The 12,974-nt window shown below is 43.7% G+C and overlaps 1 protein-coding gene across 1 annotated transcript; it reads left to right on the top strand.

The window, feature by feature from the left end:
* The first annotated feature begins 921 nt into the window (after positions 1–921).
* Positions 922–8,786, top strand: GPR78 (G protein-coupled receptor 78). The gene is made up of 3 exons (XM_032686860.1): positions 922–2,176; positions 2,720–2,833; positions 6,769–8,786. The coding sequence occupies exons 1-3, from the start codon at positions 1,509–1,511 to the stop codon at positions 7,004–7,006; spliced, it is 1,020 nt and encodes a 339-aa protein (XP_032542751.1). The 5' UTR covers positions 922–1,508; the 3' UTR covers positions 7,007–8,786.
* The last annotated feature ends 4,188 nt before the right edge of the window (positions 8,787–12,974 follow it).

Below are 12,974 nucleotides of genomic sequence, written 5' to 3'. Positions count from 1 at the left end.
TCTTCATGTCAGTTCTGGCGATCAACTGTAAAATGTGACAGTGATTAGACATGGCAGCTTTTTCCTGTATCAATGTTTTGATGCACCAAAACTTATTCCCTCTCTTTTTTCTCTCTCTCTCTCTTTATTTATTTACTTATTTTAAATCTAAGAGAAAGATTTATGTCATCTTTGGGAAATAGCCCTATGAACCACATTTCTGACTGCTGCAGAGGGGGAATTTCTGTCCTCTTTCATATCTGTCTTTACAGCTTTTGCCACAATGTGATAACAGAAAGAACCTTTCCTACCATCGCACTATCGTGTTAACAGTGTGAATGGAAAATGGCAAAGAGAGAGACTTTAATTTTCCACAGAATGTGCAGCACTACCCAAATGTGGGCTCTTGATCAGCCAGCTGGTGCATCCAAGCAGTCAAAGTGGAGTCTCTGGCCAAGTAACATCCCTCACTGCTGGCCAATGTGGTGACAGTGTGAATACCCAGAGGGCAATCTGCTGAAGGGGGAAAAGGGCAAACAATCCCTCAGATGGAGGGGGCCAAGCCTGCCAAGAGGCACAGTCACCAACTTTTGTACAGGTTCCAGGAGCACCAGAAGCAGCTGGTGCGCTCAGGGTGTGCCTGAGCAGAGCGCAGGGATCAAACTACTACTAACTCCTCTTCAGGTCTGATCCTCCCTGAGCTGCACAGTAGCCAAAAGCTGGGCTCCCTGCCGCTCTCGCCTGCGATCTGGGAGTGGATCAGCCCGACGCCGCGATCCCTGGATGAGCCTCTGCCTCGCAGCCGCTCGTCTGCGCATGAGTCGCTGCGGGAGGCTCCGCGGCTGGAGTATTTGAGGGGCTGGGCAGCGGGGGAAGATGCTCAGTGCCTGCGGAGGCCGAGCGCACGGCGGAGCGGAGCCGCGGCGGGGCATGGAGGGGGCTCCGGCGCGGGGGGGACCGCGGACCGCGGCCTGAAGCCCCGGGCGGCGCGGCCGTCGGGGCATCGCCGCTCCAGCACCGCGGACAGCGCACGGCGAGCGCCGCGGCGCCGGATCCCGCCTCGGCTCCCGTCCCGCTCCCCGCGGCCCCGGCTCCCTGGGCTCCGGCCCCCGGGTGCCCCGGACCCCCTAAGAATCGCTCCTGCTCCGATTCTCGGGTACCTCCAGCTTCCATCTACCTCCCGATCCAGTCGCTGCGCACCCCGGTGCCCCTCTACCCTCGGCTCCCGCCCCGCTCCTCCCGGCCCCTGCTCCCCTGCTGCCTGACTCTGCTGTCAGAGAATCCCACTCCCCCTGGGGTCCTCTCCCCTCTGCCCCGCTCCCCTCGCCCCTCTCTCTGCACCTTGGACCCCGCTGCCCGCCCCCTGCTCCTCTCCCTGCGCCCCGCGGCCCCCGGCGCTGCCCCCCGGCCCCTGCCCCGCCGCCGGCACCATGCGCGGACGGCCGCGTTGGGCGGCAGGCGAGGCTGCGGTGCCGGCGCGGGTGCCCCCTTCCTCCTGCCCTCGCCCGCTCCAGGGGACCCGCTGAGAGATGGACTTGGCAGGCGTGCTGCTGGCGCTGCTCCTCGTGCTGGTGCTGGTTGTCTCTCTGCTCTCCAACCTCCTGGTGCTGCTATGCTTCGTCTACAGTACAGAGATCCGCAAGCAGGTCGCCGGGGTTTTCCTGGTGAACTTATCCTTCTGCAACCTGCTCCTCACCGTCCTGAACATGCCTTTTACGCTGCTGGGCATCCTGAGGAACCAGCAACCCCTCGGGGGCTGTATCTGCAAAGCGGTGGGTTTCCTGGAAACTTTCCTGACTTCCAACACGATGCTGAGCATGGCAGCACTCAGCATCGACAAATGGATTGCCGTGGTGTTCCCCTTAAGCTACACCAGCAAGATGCGGTATAAAGACGCTGTGATACTGATGGGCTACTCATGGCTCCACTCCCTCACTTTCCCCTTGGTATCCTTGTTTTACTCATGGGTAGATTACAACAGCGTTTATGCCTCTTGCACCCTACACCTGAAGGAAGAGTCGGAGCGAAGAAGGTTTACGGTGTTCACCATTGTCTTTCACTCCACCAGTTTCATGCTGTCTCTGGTGATTTTGTGCTTCACCTATTTGAAGGTGTTAAAAGTTGCCCGGTTCCACTGCAAACGGATAGACATTATTACCATGCAGACTCTGGTTTTGCTGGTGGATATCCACCCCAGGTAATGCGTGCGTGTTCGGATTCACAGCCCCTGGGCACTCGCGGTAGGTACCCCGGGCGGAGAGAATGTCCTGCCTCCCCAGCACTTCCTGCCTGCCCCGGCCACATGGCGAGCGCTCCTGCCTCTAGTTTCAGATGCTGCTTAGTGCCAGGAATGGTGGCTCGTGCATTTGTAACCTTCTCTGTTTAAATGCTAATCCGGCTCGCCGGGTGCTCCCACTTGGCTGAGCTCCTCTTAAGAGGGAACCACTGCTGTGGTGAGTGCGGTCGTCCGGTGAGGCTCAGCGGGGCCGGGGCTGCCCTCATCTCTCCCGGGGATCTGCCCTGCTCTCCCCTGGGGGGCTGCCCTCGTCCCCTCAGGGGCTGCCTTTCCTCCAAACCGAGACTGCCGTCCTCTCCCCGGGGACTGCCTTCACCTTCCCTCCCCTTCCCTTCCCGGGCGCAGGGGCTTTTGGGCCGAAAGAGAGTCCTTTCCGTCTCCTTTGGGTTCACGTTGCGCCTCCTCCCTTGCCTTAACTCCCCTACTGCTCTTTTCCCTTCACAGTGTGAAGCAGCGCTGTCTGAACGAGCAGAAACGGAGGAGGCAGCGGGCTACCAAGAAAATCAGTATTTTTATAGGGTCGTTCGTGATCTGTTTTGGTCCTTACATTATCACCAGGTTAGTATCCCCTGTTGGGGTGAGGGACTTTGCGAGAAGGGGATGCCCTGCGATGCGAATGTGCCCGGGGGACCTACAGCTAATTTTGGGGTGCCAGACACCAGAACGGAGACCCGGGGCCGGTTCTGAGGGCAGAGCACACCAAACAGACACACGCAAACAGCCACTCTGACACTCCGCTCCTACTCGCCCCCCCAGCCCTGGGGCGCAGCTCAGCCAGCCTCTGGCTCTCCTTCCCTCATTGTAGCCAGGTCTGGGTGCCTCTGCCAAGAGCAAGAGGCTTTTAGGACAAGTACCAGGAATTAATTACATGCCGATGGGAGAAAAAAGCAGTTTAAAAGACTCACCACCCTTCCTTATTAGCACAACCCGAGAAACAGAAAGCAAAGCAGACAGACTTTCCTGATTAGCTTGTCTCTTTTTTTTTTTTTTAAAGGCATAAGCCAAGCTTGCTGCTATTGGAAGCTGAGGTGATATAATTTAAATTTGCCCAGGCTGATAATTTGTCAGATAGGCTTTCTGTCTGGAAACATTAATGTCTGTAAATATATTGCTAATGGTGCAGCACAGCCTTGTGATGAGGTGTAAAAGTTAGGTCTCAGGAAAACCAATAATTAGACTTTTAAAATATATAGGAAACACCATGCTTCTCAACTGCACAGAATTATAAGCATCCATCCTGGTAGTTTGCACCTTTTTAATTGCTTATACACTGTTGTCATTATTGTACTTGTATAGTCTTTATACAATATATGTATATTATTTTTAAATTTTGCATAAACCAGTGATCTGGAAGCCAGTGTAATTATATTGAATCACAGCACCTCATTTAGCCTTTCATCTCTGAACTAAAATGGGCTATGTCTTTCACAGGTGATTTTTAAAAAACATTTCTTACTTCACAGTGTGTTCAAGACAGCCTTGAAGAGGAGTGACTTCTGTCGAGGAAGGTGCACTAGTCTGCAAAACCCCCTAGTGAGGGCTTCCTTAAGGTTGCTACCAAACTACCAGTGTCTGCAGCCACACCAGCTCACAGAAACTGGCCAGGTTTAGTGCTCTGACCTTATACAGTCACATACATCTAGGCCCTTTATGGCCATTGTCACTGCCCTTTTCTTACATGAGTGGGGGATAAAGGCCAGTGCACAAAACAGACAATGTTTTTTAATCTTTAAGAGTGACATTTATTTCAGTCCCCATTTACATGTTGAAAGGGGTTCCTGACTAATCTCCTGGATAACCATGTCTTTTTTTCTGCAGTTGGAAGTTTTATTACAAATCTTAACATTACATCATAGAGTTAAAAGGTTAATTGATCACTGTACAATACATTTTGAGTCATTTTCTATTCACTTTTGCCATAATCAGGATCTAATTATATTGAGCAAAGTGGATTTTGCCATCTTCTTTCCATCTGAACATTACCAAGCTCAGCAAATTCCAAGCATGGCCACATTTTTCAGGGTGGAGATATTTCTCATAAACTTCTAAAATAAAAGTTACTTCCTTCTTCAGACCTTGCATTTGGCAAACATGAGGTGGTGCATTTTCTCTGTGTGACAAACTGATACAGCCTGAGTCACTACACAGAAGGCTGAGGGCTGGTTTATGGAAATGTGTGTCAAGGTACAACGTCTGTCTCAGTCACAAGGACTGAGCTGGTTCAGTGACAGCAAAATGAGGAGGCTTTGGGGAGGGCATCTTGATAGGCTCTTTGTCCCAAAGACAAGACGGTGCCAAGACAGCACTACATAATAGGTGGTGATGGAGGTGAGGTCAGAGGACTTGCTGCCATGCCTGTTTTCCCATTCTTCTCCCATTCTGGTTTTTAGGGGGTGGTACTGAACCAATCTCTGGGGAGACAATGTAAAAGACATTATCCCCGTTTTCTTGCTCTTGGCCTGCTGACTCAGGTTGTGCTGTGAGCTCAGTGTTTGCTCCTCATTTCAGAAATTTGAATGAGATTAGGATCATTAGCAATATATCCGTCTGTTCACTAAGAGCCGACAGATGAATTTCATTTCTTTTGTAATAGCACTGAAAACAAGAAAATGATACTAAGATGCATTCACATGGGTATTTCTAAGGCTGAATTGTTTTGGCCAGACCCTTTATCTTATTAAAAGCTGTGTAATTTTTTGTCCATTGGCTTCAGTGCAATTAAGTTGGGACCCATAATGCATTATTTGGAACACATAGTAATACATCTGTTTTCATGACTGAAAGATACCTTACTGTTCTTATTTAGTGTCTTTATGAAAACATCAGTTGTGTAAATAACAATTGTACATTTCTTGCATTTGGATAGTATGCAGGATGGGATAAATCAAAGCAATCAGTAGCAAGTGTAATTTATGGTGCATTTATTTCTCACAATTTGTGTCTTCCTGTTCTATCTGTTTTGAATTCATTGGAAATTTTTCCAAGCAGCTTCAGACAGAAGTCATCTGGTTTTTTTAATGCTCTTGTCATAGGAATGATTTTACTTTTACTCACAGAAATAAGAAATTTTCCTGTCACTTGTTGCAATGTTCAGTCCTAGTGGTTGTAAGTCAGCTTTTCTAAGAGGAGGGATTGGAACAGCTTAAAAAATCAACACCCTGCAAGTTGGGAACTCTGCTCTTTGGAAAGAGGACAGAAGGTTCTTCAAGCCTTGAGAAAGCTTCTGATCTGACATCTTCAAACAGTGATGTTTTAGGGTAGAGAAAAGGGCTATTTTATCTCACTGTACCTGTTTTTTTCTTCTGGAATGAATAGAGCAAAGCAGTATATTCTTGCTCCTGCAAAACGTTTTACAAAAGGTGTACAGAAAATAAAAACTTCTCACCCTGTTCTTTCCACCTTCCTGGAGAGCTTGCCCACTACTGATGAGTTGGGCGAGACATTTGCTGGAACAGTCTGAAGGATTGCTCTCACTTCTGTGGAAAAATTGTTTAACTTAGTTGCAGTTTCTCCACCCATGATTAATACATCCCTCACAGCTGAGGTGCTGAGGCCACTAATCATCCGTGAAGCACAGACAGGAAGACACAGGTCTGGAGGCAGCTGACTGGTCATATAATGATGATAAAAGTGTTGTCTCCGTGTTTTCTTTGGCCAAACTCATGGTCAGCTTAGTACACACAAAAACTTTCATGGGTAAGTAGATGCAGGTGCGCTCCTAAGCATACTGTGAGATTGCAGGTGCCACTCAAAGCTCTCTGAGATACTGCCAAGTTGTTCTTCGTACTACAATGGTCTGACATGAATTCTCTTTGCATCTGTGATAATTCACCACCGTGGTGTAATGAAGGTTCGCTTGTCTGTGTCTGAGGAGATGGATTCAGTGATCTAGACCAAGTTTCTGATGTCATTTGAGATGCTGCATAGTATCCAAACCCTTTACCTAGCCTGGCACATATGCCACAGACTCACAGCTTCCAGGAGCAGCAGCCTGATGCCAATGGGGTTATACCCAAATGCTCCAAGTGCCGCTAGACAGCTCTACTTAGGCAACTGAGTTCAGTGAGTGTGGATGCCGTGAGTCACATGTGTCTACCTCAAGCTTGCCATGGGAGAGAGGTAGTCAATTATGCCACCAAAATTTTGACCACTTACCAGCACAACTCTCTAAATTCAGAAAATGAGCAATAAACTGCAGGACTTTCTTCTCTCCGATGCACAGAAGCATTGCTGTTGAAAACAGTTTTTTCTTCTTTCCATAGAGGAAATTCTTTTTGTCTCCCAGTGGCTTTGCAAAAGGTCTCTTTGTCTTTATTGAAAGCAAGGACTAAGTAAGTACAGGGCTCTTCTCCTGCAGGGACTGTGTGCTGTAACAAAATAAGTGTTACTTGAATGTTTCATGAAGCATGAGTTGAGCACTGGGCTCAGTGTGAATATTAGCACTTAAGTGTTAATTTCTCTTTAATTTTTAATTTCTCTTTAATGTTTAACAGGTTGATAGAGCTCCTTCCTTTTGTTACCATAAATTACTACTGGGGAATTATAAGCAAGTGCCTCACCTACAGTAAGGCTGCATCAGATCCATTTGTTTACTCACTTTTGCGTCAACAGTACAAAAAAGTTCTGATCAACATCGTCAACAGGATACTTAAGAGAGACCTGTATCCTTCATCGGGGTACAACAGTTCTCTAGACACTGAAAACGATTACTGCTTGCACAGAACAAACTAACGAGGTGAAAGCACTCCCCTTCGAGTGAGACAGGTGTTTGCTGCTGCTGGAAAGCTGCCTTTTCCCTCTCATGCTGACAGTGCTGACAGTGTCTCCGGGGTGTGAAAGCTGCATAATGTGATACATTTCATCCTGGACTTTCATGAGAGGCTCTTCCCTGGTCTGCAGCCAAGCACAATACATGGCAAAGCCTTGTTCCTGGTTGAATGGAGTTGGCTTGAGGGGTCTTAAGAGACCATTTCGAGGCTTTAGAGAAGTTTAGAGAGCTTTTAACGTTTCATATCCGAAGACTTGGTATGTCTTGGAGCATTCCACGTCAGACGAGATATTCCAGTGTTTCTGGGACCACAGGAATCCCCGGATTGGAAGGAGAGGTTCAGAGTCTTCTGTGCTGCACATACAACTTGGCAATCCAGGATCTGCTCTGTTAGTTTTAAACATTAAAAATGAGTCTTTTAATTGATTGATTTATTGTATTGGTGCCTCAAGTGAGTCAGCACTTTGAATCTGAGATTGTTGTTATTATTTATTACTAGGCATCATGATTGTAACATAGCCTTTAGGAAGTGGTACATATATTTGATATTCCAGTATTCTATCAAGCATAACCAAAGTCCACATATCTGAGTTACTAATATTTAGCACTTCAGTGGTATGTGATTACAATAACTGCAGCAACAATAATGATGACATATATGGAATTTAGTTAAATAGCACTGTAGTTCCATCACTGAGATAGTAGTCCTATTCAAACAAGCTTTTATTCAGAAAAAAAAAAAATGAGTTAGACAGTAGAAGTGACAGATACCACTGTGTTTAAGATATATTATGTCAGAAGCTATCTGTTTTCAAAGAAAAGGCTAAAATATATTAATTCTTTTTAAGGGATATATAATGTGTAAAATATTTCACACATTGGCTATACATGGTGAATTGTAATAATATTGTACAACCTTTTCTTTAATAATGATCAATTGATCTGGTGATTTTAATTGATAACAAGAGATGTGCAAGAGATATTATAACAGACCTGCTGCCAAATGCCCGGAAATATAAAGCTGCTTTGTTATTATATGTATTTTTCTCTTTTTTTTTTTCTTTTTAAATCTAAACAGGCTTTGGAAAAATGTGGCAATTATTTTTGAACAATATTCCTTTGATTATATAAGATATTTATTAAAATTTAAAAATTCTAAGGCATTCAATAAGCTACTATTTTCTAATTGATTACCTAAAGGGAAAATTAAAGCAATTCTAAAGTATATTTTAAGAAAAATTAAAAGAAAGAAGACAGTAGAGAACTCTTATTTTTATGTAACAATGGACTTGACCCTGTGAAGCACTGAGAAGGCTACTTCTGGTCGAACTAAGAATATAAGCATGTGATTAGACACAAATATAATTTCCTTTGAAGTTAGCAATTCTGTTTCCATGCTGAAAATTAAGTACATGCTTAATAGTTTTGTAAAATCAGTGTTGAGCCATCAGCACATTGAGAGGGTTTTCCCCACCATCTACAATGAGGAAGGAGTGTCTTGTTCAGTCAAAGAAAGGTGATGCTGTGTAACAGATACAATGTTCTTTTACCTCCTGCTTTTAATCTCTGGGGCCTTTATGATGTGCTTTTTTTTTCCCCCATGAGAGTACCTTAGGCCTCTGTGCTTTGCATCTATAGTTCTGCCTGTGTTTAAATTGAATGTACTATAATGGTTTTGTCTTCTTAGTAAAGTATTTGTACTCTCTTCAATTTTGTGTAAATACAGTATTTCAGAAAGAAAGAGTCGTCTGTGGAATCTTTCCAGTTTTCCTTACTTCCTGTCTGTCTCCCCATTCCACCCCCTCTGCCTTGCTGCTAGAAGAACCCGATACTTGTCTTTCATTTTAGCTGCAACATCACTCTGTTGGGGGTGGGAGGGAGGGATGCTAAATTTTCACTAATTTTTTTGTCAGTTTTGTGCCAAAGAGTTTTAATAGACTACTGCAGCTATCCATGAATAAACATGAGCTTAATGGTACCTACAATTGTTAGCTTAGCCTTGGTTTCCTAAACAGAATGGTCCTCACTTTGAGAAAGGAATATGTTACATATTCTTAAGTGTATTAAATTGTTACCTGCAAGATATACAAATGAAATAAAACTTTATTATTAAAGAAAATGATAGAGGAGAAAAACCCCCCAACTCTAAAGCTATTACAGTAACGAATTTCTAAAGCTATTAAACTACAAGCTGAATTTTAAAGGTATAAAACAGAACACAGCTAAACTGCTGCATCTGTTATTAAGTTAATTAATGAAGCTTATTTATGCCAGTTGAGGGTGTACGCTTTACAATACCACTCAGTCTCACAAAGCATTGAATATTTCTGGAGGTGCTCAGGTCCAGATGGGAAAAAAAAAAAGATTTGAGCTTGCACTGGGTGATCAGATTTCCAACAAAGCTGGAGTGTGATATACAAAATGGCCTCTTGCCATTGACACACTTGCCAACTCAAAGGTAATGCTCTAGGAAACTTCATCTGGATTTCCTCCACAATGGAGTGGCTTTTCCTAAGAGACAAGAGATATTATGATTTCCCCAGAAGAAGTTCCTGTCACCCACCCGTGGCTGCTTAGGAAAAATGATGGCAAGTTGTTAAAAGAGTGTGCAAAAGAAGCATCATTTCCTCAGAGGAGTAGGACCCAAAAAAAGCTCCTGGGCCGTGGTTTTTCAGCTCTTGGTTGCAATTCAAATTGGCAAAGTCCTCTCCTCTTCTCTGAACTTGTATTTTGTTGGCAGAGTCTGGAGTTGAGAACTGCACCTTCCCTGGGTGTTATCCTCCACCTAATGGCAGTCAGGGTATAAACTCTGCAGTACAACAAACCTTTAATTAGCCCATGCAACTGAGGAGACATATTCTCTTTCTTAACATACCTTCACCAAAATATTTCCAAGTCTGATGATTTGGATATTTTCAAGCAAGATCCAGGATGCCTTTTGATTCTCCCTTTTCAGAGAAAGAAAGTGAGTCTCTCTGCCCCATTTCCTGTGTGAGTGCTCTGATGTTCACTTATGACAAAGTCACCTCTTCCAAAAGAAAATAAAAATTTTTATTTTTTTTTGCCTAGCACCTATATTGCAGTTAAGCTCTGAGATTGACAGACTAAATTTCTGAGGCAATAAAGCCGAAGTATTTCTTAGACTACAAATTCCCAGAAGGTTTAGTTTTGAGCTGGCATCCAGCCTGCTAAACCCTGACAGGATGGATGTGTTTCACTACAAGTGGAAAAACAAAACTAGCTTTCTTGGGTAATGTGATATTGAGGACTTTAGTGTCTCTGAGCTTAGATGGCAGCTGAGCAATGAGGACCTCAAATTCTGTGAATTTTCACTCCAGAGATTCCTTAGCCTCACTGAAGAACAGGCATGTTATTCATCAGTGTAAATCAGCACCTAATAAACTTCTGCAAATAATCAGTGTGGCTCAGTGATTACTGAACACATATTTACCTTGTCTTAACATGAGTAATAATGGTATTGCACTTAAATTTCAGAGCTAATTACAATGTTAGGCTTATTACACAGTTAAATAAGTTTACAGTTGGAGTCTATGAACTCAAAGGTCTTTTTCAGCTCAAATTATTCTATGATTCTATGCGAGAATACAAAAGTTCTTTAATGCAAGTTCTTGTATATGACCAGAAAGCGATCATGCTCTTTACAACTGTGGGTTAAAATTTGAGCTCTTTGAGAAATCTAGCAGCCTTAAATCTTGTTGAACAAAATGACCTGTGACAAGATATTCAAACTCACCTAGGTAAAACACTATAAAAAAAAAATGAAGCCCGAAGCCCAAACTGAAGAGAACTACCTAGTGTGAGTGGGAAGGTCTGACTGCATCACCTGGAGGGCATATTTTCTGTTTCATTTAAGGTTCTTTTTTTCCCCCCAAATAATAACATGCATTTGTGCACACAGAATGAACAAGCAACTGTGTGTCTGTCTCAAAAGCACTTAGCATATTTCAGGATTGTGAAGAGCAAATGGCTTGTTCGGTTCGGTTCAGGAGGACACCTGGTTTGTGGGAGGTGTAAATTACACAAGTAAATTAGAGGTTCTGCTTTTTATTTTTGGAAAGTAGTCCAATTAATATTTAATGGCTCAGCTGGAGACACAGCAGAGATGACCTTAAGAAAGGTTGTAAATATATGAATATCTTTCAGTGCCAGAATCCTGGGGGAGCAAAATGTCACCTGGCACAGTATATGCAGCCAGCTCCTTCTCTGAGCTGGAGCTGCTTTTCGCTGTGGCTTATGAATGTGAAACAGGCCAAATACTGGTCCCAGTTCTGCATATCCCTGGTTCTTCTCCCTTTAATGTCAGATTTGCCTTGCCAGGACGTGAGGGTGAGTGATGCAAACTTGGTGCTTCTGCTCTTTTCTGCAAGTGAGCAATGCATGAGCTGCTCCCAGTCAGGCTTCTCATACATTCTCTATGCAAATGAAACATATTGCAAAGCAGGTATGTTAGATGTCATAGGGTCCATATGGTTAAAGGTATTTTTGAGTGTTGAGAACTACAGATCATTCCAGTCCCCTGACGCTACTTTATAACTAGATGCCTTAAAATGTTATAAACCATGACTGAAACATCCTCATTTCAGTATCCATTATTATGACAGTGCAAGCTGTTGTAAAGATGCCAAAAAACCCTCCAAAACATCTCCTTTGGGGCATAACCTAAGTTATTTATCGTGCGTGTTTCATACACTTCAGCATCCTGTTCTTTGCGTGTGCCATATACAGTTTCCTTTCCTATACTAAATGGATTGAAATCTTCAAACGCTTTTCAAGAAGGCTCATCTTGTTTAACACTAGAATAGTTATACTTAAATCACTTTCTCAATTTGATTTTTTTTTTAACCAAAGGCCTCGCACTCAACTTGTATTTTGATGAAGCCTGACCGTAAGTGGCAGACTCATTACCACCTTCTTTTCACTTTTATAATTCCTGCTTTTACGTATCCAACCATTCTGTTCTCTTTGCTTGCAGCTGTCAGCCCTGATGCACATTTTCAGACTGTTTTCTGAAACCCAGTAAGTTGTTCAGTGCCTTTGCTCCATGGCATGGGACTGGAGACTGGATTTGTGTGGTTTGTGTGCACCTTCATGAGAATATTTAAACAGGTTTTAGGTCTTCTTTTTCATAATTGTCCTTTATCATGGGAAAAAAAATGTTGATTGGTGATACATGACCTTTATTTTACAAAAGACTGCTGATCACTACTTTCAGATGAATAGCTCCACACTGGCTTTCAGCTTGAAATCTGACTTTTCAGTTAATCAAACCTTTATTGTTATAATTTTTAATGAAGCCTGTTTTAGGCATTTAAAATATCTTTTGGGCTTCTCATACAGTAGTCTGAATACTTCATTATCCTTTTACTCTTACTACCTTGCTGAAAGTCAGAGAAATACAAGAACTGCTATTCTCAGAAGACCTGAGTCACAGACAGATGAAAGATCACACACAGCCAGGAAAGGATCAAGTTGCATGAAACATGGTTTAGGATATACTTAGGAATGGAAGAAAAATATTGTCATCCTAAATCTGTCTGTTGATCTTTTGCATTTCTCAGGCGTTTATAAAGGTGCTTCTCGTGATGGTTAGGGATACCTTAGAGTTGACAGTGGAGCTGACTTTTTGGGAGAAAGATATGCAGTATACAAGAATAGAATGTTCCTCTTCCCATCCTGAGGAGCTTGCCATGCCAGCACCATGAAAAAAAGGAGTGACAGACACTTTTTTGCACTTTTCTAAATGGAGGTAGTGGTCTTCTCTGGGTGTGAGAGCTCATGCTGGGATCTCTTTTCTCCTTGGCCAGACTGGAAGTTAGGTAGAAATTTGAGATACTGTGTATGAGACCAGACTCCATGTACATGATAGTGAAATTCAGTGGGTAGGGCACTTATTACAAAGGAGGGATGATG

This window comes from Chiroxiphia lanceolata, chromosome 4, assembly GCF_009829145.1.
Source record: "Chiroxiphia lanceolata isolate bChiLan1 chromosome 4, bChiLan1.pri, whole genome shotgun sequence".
Taxonomy (NCBI): Eukaryota; Metazoa; Chordata; class Aves; order Passeriformes; family Pipridae; genus Chiroxiphia; species Chiroxiphia lanceolata.
This window is presented reverse-complemented; position numbering and strand designations above follow the sequence as displayed.

What these genes read in the sequence shown, in the direction of transcription:
- GPR78 (XM_032686860.1), top strand. Translation starts at nt 1,509, where the DNA reads ATGGACTTGGCAGGCGTGCTGCTGGCGCTGCTCCTCGTGCTGGTGCTG. An exon ending in CTGGTGGATATCCACCCCAG is followed by an intron (nt 2,177 to 2,719) that starts GTAATGCGTGCG and finishes TTCCCTTCACAG; the next exon opens with TGTGAAGCAGCGCTGTCTGA. An exon ending in GGTCCTTACATTATCACCAG is followed by an intron (nt 2,834 to 6,768) that starts GTTAGTATCCCC and finishes AATGTTTAACAG; the next exon opens with GTTGATAGAGCTCCTTCCTT.